At 55.4% G+C, this 10,668-nt stretch overlaps 1 protein-coding gene across 1 annotated transcript in view; it reads right to left on the bottom strand.

Moving 5' to 3' along the window:
• Positions 1-9,166: 9,166 nt before the first annotated feature.
• CKB (creatine kinase, brain) overlaps positions 9,167-10,668 on the bottom strand; it is a 10,056-nt gene continuing 8,554 nt past the window's right edge. Inside the window, exons 4-7 of the mRNA XM_011951578.1 lie at positions 10,259-10,399; positions 9,967-10,101; positions 9,624-9,813; positions 9,167-9,542 (exon numbers count right to left, since the gene is read on the bottom strand). Coding sequence (XP_011806968.1) covers positions 9,364-9,542; positions 9,624-9,813; positions 9,967-10,101; positions 10,259-10,399 — 645 coding nt within the window. The 3' untranslated portion in view covers positions 9,167-9,363. The remainder of the gene's footprint in view (positions 9,543-9,623; positions 9,814-9,966; positions 10,102-10,258; positions 10,400-10,668) is intronic.

The raw sequence follows: 10,668 nt of genomic DNA, 5'->3' as shown, positions 1-10,668 counted from the left end.
CCGGGCGCGGTGGCTCAAGCCTGTAATCCCAGCACTTTGGGAGGCCGAGACAGGCGGATCACAAGGTCAGGAGATCGAGACCATCCTGGCTAACACGGTGAAACCCCGTCTCTACTAAAAATACAAAAAACTAGCCGGGCGAGGTGGCGGGCGCCTGTAGTCCAAGCTACTCTGGAAACCTGGTAAGCGGAGGTTGCAGTGAGCCAATATCAGCCATTGTGCTCCAGCCTGGGCAACAGAGAGACTCCGTCTCAAAAAAAAAAAAAAAAAAAAAACTCAACTCATCCTCATCTCTGAGGGGGCTCTTTCCCCCAGCCAGTGCCTTCTGCAATTTCCTGATCTATCTACATTCCACCCACTTAACCCACCTCTAAGAGGTATTTTAAAGCAGCATTCTAGAACCCATCTCTCAAGCAGGAGTGAAGTCTCCAGTGGCTCATGCTGTGCCTCTCCTGCATCTGCAAGCACCTGCAGTGCCGGGACGCTCACAGTCCGCCCCCAGGACCTGTGGGGAGAGTTCGGCTGCTTCTGCTGCTCCACATGCACATGGGCCTCCTCACCAACCACCCTGGCAGTCGCCTGCTCTTGGGAGCTTTAACTATTCAAGACTCAGTGGCCAGGCACAGCGGCTCATACCTGTAATCCCAGCACTTTGGGAGGCAGAGGCAGGAGGATCACTTGAGGTCAGGAATTCGAGACCAGCCTAGCCAACCTGGTGAAACCCTGTCTCTGCTAAAAATACAAAAAAATAATAATAATAATTAGCCAGGCATAGTGGCAGTGCCTGTAATTCCAGCTACTTGAGAGGCTGAGGCAGGAGAATCACTTGAACCTGGGAGGTAGAGGTTGGAGTGAGCTGAGACCTCGCCACTGGACTCTAGCCTGGACGACAGAGCAAGACTCCGTCTCAAAAACAAAAACAAGGCCAGGCACAGTGGCTCACGCCTGTAATCCCAGCACTTTGGGAGGCCAAGGTGGGCAGATCACGAGGTCAGGAGTTCGAGACCAGCTTGGCCAACATAGTGAAACCCCGTCTCTACTAAAAATACAAAAATTAGCCGGGTGTGGTGGCATGTGCTGAGACCACGTCACTGCACTCTAGCCTAGGCAACAGAGTGAGACTCTTATCTCAGAAAAAAAAAAAAAGACTCAAGTATTTGAAGATTAAAAGTGTGTTCCCTCCCTGAATTCTTTTTTTTTTTTTTTTTAAAAAGGGTCTTGTTTTTTCCCCCAGGCTGGAGTGCAGTGGCCGGATCTCAGCTCACTGCAAGCTCTGCCTCCAGGGCTCAAGCGATTCTCCTGCCTCAGCCTCCCAAGTATCTGGGATTACAGGCGCCCACCACCACACCCTGCCTCCTCCCTAAATTCTTGCTTCTCCAAGTTAAGCTGCCCCAGTTATTTTCAGGTGTTCTAGAACAAAACAAGAAGACTTCTCATCAGTCATTTGTTCATGTGTTCATTCATTGCAGCCATATTTTGAGGGTTAAGATAGGAGAAGCTCCTCTGTGCTGACCCTTGGAGATACAAAAATAAGCAAGGTAAAACCTCTTGGCCTCGACCAGCTCATCGCACAGGGAGGCAAGGGGCACTGGTGTGATACTAGGACGGGCTGATGCTGCATTCAGGAGGACCAGGGCCCTGGCCAAAGGGAGCCGGGCCTGGGTGCAGGGAAGGCGTGTAGAGGAGGCAGCGCACCGAGTCTGCTCAGTGGGAGAGAGAGGAGTGGCACGTGCAGAGGCAGGCGCCAGGGGCCTGGCTCATCTCCGACTCAGGCGCGGGGGCAGCGGCTGGGCCGCCAACTCCTGGGCAGGCTCACTCTTGTCACCAGCCCAACATGTTACGTCTCAGACACTGAGACACTGCACTTCTGTGAAGGGGCGTTCATTCCCCAGTACTTCATTAGGGAGTGACCTAGCAAGCTTTGGGCAGGGTTGTGCTGCTGCCAGACCAAAGCAGACTAATGCTGCACCAGACAGCCAGAGCCTGGCGACGCCAGAGAGCCTGGCATGAGACTGCCTGTGCTGGCTCCTTCCAGAGCAAGGCCTGCTGTGACTTGCCTCACCCTCCTCTCAGGAGGGAGCTGCCAGCAGGCGTGGGTAGGCGTGAGCACATTCTCAAAGCAGTTATGTTTTGCATGGAAGTCAGCTGGGAAGTAGGAGCATATGTAGTCATGTTCATTAATGTGGCACCAGAAGTCCCTGGGTAGATGGTGCCTCAGAGACCATTTCCAACCTGCGACCACCCTCCACTCCACCCCTTCCCAAATGCACCTGTGCACTCGCAAGTTCTGCCCTGCCAGTCCCTCCCCGGCTGTAGGCTGGCCTCTGCTGCTCGTTAGCACACAGCTTGGCTGTTTCTGGGCCATGTGGTTCTCGTGCTCTCCACCCTAATCCATTGCCCACTCCTCTGCTACCTCCATTCTTTGGGCTCTGGAGGGCTCCAGCAAGCTTGTCCCATGCTGCTCGGACATGTCCTCAGCCTGTCGCCGTGGGTGTTGCTGCTCCCCAGAATGGCGATGCTGTGTGTCCTTTTGTACTGACACCACTAAGTACATAGGGTACATTTTGCTGGCTTGCATTTCCTGTTTCAGGAATGCCTTATCTGAAATGCTTGGGACCACCCGCCCGTGTTTTGCGTTTAGGGTTTTTTCAGATTTTGGAATATTTATATTATACCTACTGGTTAAGCATCCCAAAGTTGAAAATCTGAACTCCGAAGTGCACGTGCGAGCATTCCCTTTTAGCATTACATCAGCACTCGGGTTCGGATTGTGGAGTAGTTTAGATTTCAGATGTTGGAATTTGCGATACTCCACCTGTATATTTCATTAATTTCACCAAAACACTGGAACTTTGCTGACAAAGTAGTCATGTTATCCTGTGTCAAGGCCAGGAGAACAGAGGAAAACAAGCACCATGCTCCTTTCTGACCTCAAGCAAGAGTGAAGAGGGTCAGACCAGACTTCTGGCCCCTCTGCCACAGCGCTTTGTCCCCCAGGTAGGCGCTGCTGCTGTGACTTGGATGGGGGTTGCAGCACGGGGGTCCCTCAGAAGCACAGCAATTTTGGGGCCAGGCATAGTGGCTCACACCTGTAATGCCAGCACTTTGGGAGGCCAAGGCAAGAGGATCGCTTAGTCCAGGAGTTCAAGACCAGCCTGGGCGAGTAACATGGTGAGACCGCCGTCTCTACAAAAAAAATTTTTTAATTAGCCAGACGTGGAGATAGGCTCTTGTGGTCCCAGCTACTGGGGAGGCTGAGGAGGGAGGATCACTTGAGCCCAGGAGATTGAGGCTACAGTGACCTGTGATCCTGCCACTGCATTCCAGCCTGGATGACTTCAAGACCCTATCTCAAAAAAAAATAAAAAGTAATAAATTTTAAAGGAACAATTTTGGGTACAGATGAATAGCACTGCCTTTATTGTTTCTCTTTTTCTTCTTCCTTTTTTTTTTTTTTTTTTGGTTGAGTTGATTGCCGTATTTATTTTCCTTTTGAGAGTGTAACACATTTGAAGTGCCTTTTAATATGTTGGATAGTTGATGGGTCAAAGGTATTGACAAAACTAGACTTTTCATTTTAATTTTAATAGAAGTTGCTGTCTTTTTGCTGTAAGCTGTGTATTTCTGAAATAGCTTTGATGTGTGTTAACACAGACCACATATACCAGTAATGGATGCAGCTGAGTATAGGTGGAATGAGAGCAATGAAGAAAGACCTAAGCCCTGCCCTGGAGGCAGGCCGCATTCTCAAGAGAGAAGGCTCACCAGCTGAGCAGTCCTCTAATGGGGAAGAGATGAGGACAGAGCCCAAGGGAAATGGGGATGCAGAAGGAGGCCCTCTGGAAAGGAGGCCTGGGGCAGGCAGGGCAGTCCTCCCAGAGGGCATTCCGGCGATTGTGGGAAGCAGAGAGCAGACATGCAGGAGGGAGCCCTGCCCCAGGTTAGGCAAACAGGCAACAAGCGCATCTGGAGGAGTGGTGCAGTCCTGAGTGCAAGTGGGTGTGGAGTAACTGGAACCACTGGGCCAATTCCTCTGCAAGCCCAGCAGGATTCCAAGCCAAGCCCCACACTGCATGAGGTTCCTGAATGGGGTAGAACAGGGTCGCAGCCCCATCACCACAGCAGGGATGGTGCCAGCACCTCAGGAGTTGGTGCCAGGCTGCACACACGCAGGCGTTTCACCCCACAGTGCCAAGGACGGCCTTGTCCTCACAACCTGGGTGGCTGCTGGAGCACCTTGACACCTGGCCACCCCTGGCTGCATGGGAGTCTTGGAAATGGGCTCCCGCAGCCAGGCAGCTGCGTGCAGGCTGGAAACCAGGGCGTTGTCACCCAAGCAGAGGAGAAAATGGCTGCTAGGGGACCACCAGCATCCATGCCATCAAGGTGAATCCGAGACGGGTCCCACTGGCAGCAGCACTTTTTATCTTTTGGGGGCCTTAAAGTTAATTTTGTTAAGCCTTGAATTTTGGTAAATCCCCAGCCCTGAAAAGGGTGTGAAAATCAGGACTTCTGAACCCAAGCAAAACAATACAAAGTTGGATTTGGGGAAAAAGGTGGAAAGAGTCCAACCAGTTGGGCACAGTGGCTCACACCTGTAATCCCAGCACTTTGGAAGACTCAGGTAGGTGAATGGCTTGAGCCCAGGAGTTTGAGTCCAGCCGGGGCAACATGGCAAAACTCCGACTCTACAAAGAAAAAAAAATAGAAAAAAATTAGCCAGGTGTGGTGGCACATGCCTGTAGTCACACAGCTACTTGGGAGACTGAGATGGGAGGATCCCCTGAGCCCAGGGAGGTCAAGGCTTGAGTGAGCAGGGATCGCACAACTGCACTCCAGCCTGGGTGACAGAGTGAAACCCCGCCTCAAAAAAAAAGGTCAGTGCAGAAAACCTCTAGCCAGACTGACAAGTACGCGTGTAAAAAACCTCAGCCTGGCCGGGCGTGGTGGCTTACGTCTGTAATCCCAGCACTTTGGGAGGCCGAGATGGGCGGATCACCTGAGGTCAGGAGTTTGAGACCAGCCTGACCAACATGGAGAAACCCCATCTCTACTAAAAATACAAAATTAGCCGGGCGTGGTGGCTCATGCCTGTAATCCCAGCTACTCTGGAGGCTGAGGCAGGAGAATCTCTTGAACCCAGGAGACGAAGGTTTCCGTGAGCCAAGATCATGCCATTGCACCCCAGCCTGGGCAATGAGACCAAAACTCCATCTCAAAAAATAAAAATAAAAAGCCTCAGCCTTCTCAGCAGTGTCAAAAAAGCCTCACTTTTCTAAGCTGAAATGCTGTCATCTGCTCAGTGGAAACCTCACAGCCAGAAGACTTCTTGCCAATCAAATTACTGTTTTCTTTTTACCTGTGGGAAAGGAGATTAACTTCACATCCACGTGGGTCCGATGTGCAGCACCTAAGGGTGCTCTGGGAGGCTTTAGGAAGTGCCCGCTGGCTCGAAATAGAAATGCAGAAGCAGCAGCCTGCCGGGCAAGTGCAGCCTTTTAAGCCACTGCTAAGACAAGCAGGCCCCAACTGTGGGAGGCTAGAATGTTCTTTAAAGAGCAGTGAGCCAGGCGTGGTGGTTCACGCCTATAATTCCAGCACTTTGGGAGGCCAAGGCGGGCAGATCACTTGAGGTCGGGAGTTCGAGACCAGCCTGACCAACATGGAGAAACCCCGTCTCTACTAAAAATACAAAAAAAAATTAGCTGGGCGTGGTGGTGCATGTCTGTAATCTCAGCTACTCAGGAGGCTGAGGTAGGAGAATCGCTTGAACCTGGTAAGCGGAGGTTGCAGTGAGCCAATATCGCGCCATTGCACTCCAGCCTGGGCAACAAGAGCGAAAGTCGGTCTCAAAAAAAAAGCAGTGAAAAGAGCCCAGGAGTTGGAGCTGGGCGACACTGGGCCGGTTCTTTCTTCCTCTCTCAGCCTGAGTTTCCCTGCCTGTGAGAGGCCTCAGGCTGTGGTAGTGGTAGAACCCTGCTGCTTCGGTGGGCTTCTACAGACTGGAACCCATGACAGCATTTTTTACAAAACACCATTTAAAAAATTATTTTGGCTTATATAAGTGATACATGTGCCCTGTAGAAAATTTGGAAAATAAAGTATAAAGAAGGAAATCACCTGTTACCCCACCACCCACAGTGACTACTGTTCTTTGGGCTTTTTCCATACATACTCTGTGTGGGCTCTCAGAGCACAAGCTGTTTTATAACCTGCTTCTGCGCCTGAGCTTTCCTCAGCATGTCACCACCTCACTGGATTCCTCAACACTGTCGTCCCTGTCTGCACAGGACCCCAGAGGAGGGGTGGGGCTGCAGCCAACTCTTCAGTGTCAGCAAGCCCTTCAGTTTCCCTGTTCTCAGTGATTGTATCACTTCTATTTCTGTAGGGCAACGGGACTTGAAGAAGGGGGGCTGTTCTGCCCCCCAAGGGGCATTTGTCAACGTCTAGACTTTTGATTGTCATAAGTTGGGGAAGCGAGGACTACTGGCACGCAGCGGTTGGAGGCCAGGGCTGCTGCTGGACGTCCTGCAGTGCACAGGACGGCCCCCACCAGAGTCATCCGGCCCCAGTGTCTGGAGCGCCAGTGTGGAAACCCTGCCGTGGACTCCTTCCCTAGCTGGGAAGTCCCTGAGTGGACAGGAGGGATGGCTGAGGTGGGGCTCGGTGCAACCAGACTGCCCTGCAGGGAGATGTCTCCAACACCCAGGGTGTCTTGCTGCATCCTTGCCACCCCTAGGTACTGTCCTTCGCTGCCATGTTTGACGGTGCTTTCAAGGAGAATTGCCCGTTAAAGTCTCCGGAGTCCGAGGAAAAGGAAGGCTGTCTAGACTGTGGTTGGAGGTTTCGTGGAACTAGTGGCACAGGCAGACAGCATTGTCTCTCCCCTACTGCGGGGAGTGTATATGAGGCCCTGCCTGGTCCCCAAAAGAGTTAATGCAGCAAGATAAAATATGTGTTGGCCAGGCGCGGTGGCGCAAGGGCGGATCACGAGGTCAGGAGATCGAGACCATCCTGGCTAACCTGGTGAAAGCCCGTCTCTACTAAAAAAAATACAAAAAACTAGCCAGGCGAGGTGGCGGGCGCCTGTAGTCCCAGCTACTCGGGAGGCTGAGGCAGGAGAATGGCGTAAACCCGGAAGGCGGAGCTTGCAGTGAGCTGAGATCCGGCCACTGCACTCCAGCCTGGGCGACAGAGCGAGACTCTGTCTCAAAAAAAAAAAAAAAAAAAAAAGATAAAATATGTGAGGCACAGGAAGGAGAGTGGGCCCCAGAGAGTTGGGGGTCCAGGCCCTGTGGGCTCCACAGGCCAGCCAAGGCCCCCCTAAGGCCTTCAGAGTTTTACTTTCTCAGAAGTTGTTCTGAGCCAGGCCCAGCCCTCTCAGCCTTCCCGGACAGTGCATTGAGAGGCCTGCACGGGGTGATTAGGGGTTCTGCTTGTTTGCCCACTGGTGGTTCTAGGAGCGCCCCACTCTGAGAGTCCACATGGGAAAAGGGGAGCATTGAAACACAAGAAGTGACAGTCCTGCCCAGCCATACCCTCAGCCCTGTGCTCACCGCACAGTGGGGCCCAGCGATAGTCGGGCGTGCTCTGCCCAAGCCGTGGTGAGGGGGACGGAGCCAGCAGGAGCAGCAAGGAGGGGCTGCAGCTGGAGCAGCTATTGAACAGGAAGAGGGCAGCAATGACAAGGTCCCCTGGTGGTGGGGCTTTGCTGGTCAGGTCCCCACTGGGTCTGCACCGCTTCCTCACTGCCCTCAGCCTCCCCTTTCTGGAGGGGTTCACTTCCTGTGCTCACATCCTAGCCCTTCTCTCGAGACTCCAGACTGTACAGTTCGGCCTGGCCTGGCCTGGGCCTTCCTGGCAAAAGGCTAAGCCAGAAACTGGCCCCTGTGCCCAGGCTGGTCAGCCAGGGAGGGACCAGTCTAGGGTCCAAAGAATGTATGCAGAAGTCCCCCCAGCCTTCTGCACCAGGGGACCTGCCCCCTATGTCTCCAGCCTACCAGGTGTTCACTTGGGGAGGTGGACACTTCAACGCTGCCCTTAGGGCCCCCCCACACGCCAAGCCCCGCAGCAGATTCGGGGATGTACCCCACTGCTGCTCCTGGACCCCAATGTCTAGGTTGACAATCCCCTTGTGTCCCAAGGAGGTGAGAGCCCAGTGATCCGCAACTCTCAGTGTCCAGGGCCGCAGTGAGTGTGGAGATGCAGGACGAGGCCTGCCCCAAACCCTGATCCCCAGGGGTGGGGCGGAGGCGGCCCTGGCCAGCAGGTGGCAGCACAGGCTGCGTCCTTGGAGCTTAGGAGCTGGAGGAAGGTGGGGAGCAGGATTCCTAGCCCCCGGCTGCCTCACCCGTCCACCTCCACTCCCTGAGCTGGCTGAGCCCCTCAGGGTGCCCAACCATGGTAGGAGCCCTGAGCCAGAGGCTGGGCAGGGACAGCAACAACTGGCAACTAGGGTGAGTTGCAGGGGGTTGGGGGGAGTTTGCATGAGGGACCAGGGAGCCCAAGCCCTAAACAGCCCCAACCCCCCTTCTGCCTACCTTGGGGTCCCACCTTGAGGCCAAGGGGCTGGACACCCAGAGGCCCCCAAAGTGGCTGCCAGTGAAGGGGGGACCAGTGGTTCCCCAGGGCTGCTAGAGGGTCTTGAGGGCTGAGCCCATGGGCCAGTGGGGCTGGGGGCTGTTGAGCCTGAAGGCTGAGGCCGGGAGGGAAGAGAAGAGAAGAGAGTAGGTGTTGGCGGGGTAGGAGGGAGGTGGGGAGATGCCTGGATCTGATCATGTTGCAGCTTGGAAGACTGGAGAAGGAACCCAGTTGGAGGGACCAGAAAGCTCTCAAGTTTCTGAGCTCAACCCCCAACCTCCATTATCCCTACCTCCCCCGCCCTGCAGGATGAGCCTGAGCAACGTGCTAGGCTCCACACCCAGGCCTGAATGCCCTCAGTTCTCCCCAGTGTTCCTGCCTGCACAGCCCAATAGACATGAGGAAAGGGGCCCATGGACTAGGTGGGACAGGCAGAACAGAGTGGCCACCTGCTGGCTTCTGTCCCTTCTCATGGAAGGCAAGGCCCACAAGGCAAGGCCCACAGCAGGCCCAGGACTCAGACTCCTGGGGCCTGGCTGCTGCCCTTCCCCCTCCCCCCGGGAAAGGAGAGGCACACTCAGAGGCAGGCAGGCCAAAACCCTAGTTTATTTCAGCATCAGCAGTATCTTAGCCATCAAAAAAATAAACTCTACCAAGGGTGACGGAAGTCTCTACAGCAAGGCTAAGGGCTCGCCAGGTGGCGAACATCAGGGGTGCATGGTGGGCACTGCCCAGGCAATAAGTTAGGAAGCAGCAGGGCTGGTGTCGGGTGTGGGCCAGGCTTCACTTCTGAGCAGGCATGAGGTCGTCGATGGCCTGGCCCTGCTCCAGCCGCTGCTCCATCTCGATGAGCAGCTTCACTCCGTCCACCACCATCTGCACCAGCTCCACTTCCGAGAAGCCCAGGCGGTCAGCGTTGGAGACGTCGAAGACCCCGCCCACTGCAGCCGTGTCCACACCGCCTGGGGAGACGGCAGGTCAGGGCGGAGGAAACAGGGCTGCCCAAAGGCCAACAGGAAGCCTGCAACACCTGCCCTGCTCACCTGTGCCTCGCTTCTGAAGTCGTAGCCGCTTAAGCACCTCCGAGAACTTCTCATGCTTGCCCAGGTGGGGCAGCTTGATGTGCACTCCTGCCCGCAGCCCTGTGCCCAGGTTGGATGGGCAGGTGAGTATGTAGCCCAGGTGAGGGTTCCACATGAACTCATAGTTCTTAGACTTGAAGAGAGTTTCAATCTGCAGACGAGAAAAGGGTATGAGGGAGAAGGCCTGCCTGAGACCCCCACAGGCCCTGAGACTCCCAAGTCCCAGAAATCCCCCAGGGGGACTGATAGGGCACCCACATCCCTGCTGGAGCCCTGGGGTCTGGGCCTGCCCCGTCCTTGGCACCTGGGTGAGGCCGGTGCAGAAGCGGGTGAACACCTCCTTCATGTTGCCCCCCTTCTGCATGGAGATGACCCGCAGGTGGTCCTCCTCGTTGACCCATACCAGGAAGGTCTTATTGTCATTGTGCCTGCGGGAGGGCTGGTCTCAGGGCATATCCAGAAAAAAGCCCCAGGCCGTCCCCAGCCCAAAGGAACTTCCCAAGTCCCCGAGATGCTGCTCCCAACCGTGCCCTGGAGCGGGGGCTGCTGCCAAGACTCCACCCAACACGGGGCAGGCGGGGACCCAGACGCCTCACAGTGAGCAGGAGAACCCCAGCTGCCATCACGTGCTGTGGTCTGTGGTGAGGCAGGGCCAGGGACCGCCAGGACAGCCCCGCCCGCCCCCCACAGTGGGGGTAGGAGCCCTGCCCCCGGAGAAGCTTCTGCGTCACCAGCCCCTGGCAGAATCTCAGCGACGGAGGAGTGAGAAAACAAGGAGCTCCAGCTCCCGAGGGCCGTCGGGCAGAGGCGCCAGGGAGCCCTGCCCCCACCTCACGTCTCGAGGGGGACTGAGTCCTGAGCGCCCAGGGGCCCGGGCCCAGTACCTTAACGCACCTGCTCGGCCAAGGTCACCTGCGCGGGAGGCGCGGCACGGAACCCAGACCCCTCCCTCCCTCCTCCTCCTCCTCCTCTTCCTCTTCCTTCTCCTCCTCCTCCTCCTCCTCCT

Source organism: Colobus angolensis, unplaced genomic scaffold, assembly GCF_000951035.1.
Source record: "Colobus angolensis palliatus isolate OR3802 unplaced genomic scaffold, Cang.pa_1.0 Scaffold32, whole genome shotgun sequence".
In the NCBI taxonomy this organism is placed as follows: domain Eukaryota; kingdom Metazoa; phylum Chordata; class Mammalia; order Primates; family Cercopithecidae; genus Colobus; species Colobus angolensis.
Note: the sequence above shows the minus strand (reverse complement) of the source record. Positions and strands in the feature narration are given on the sequence as shown.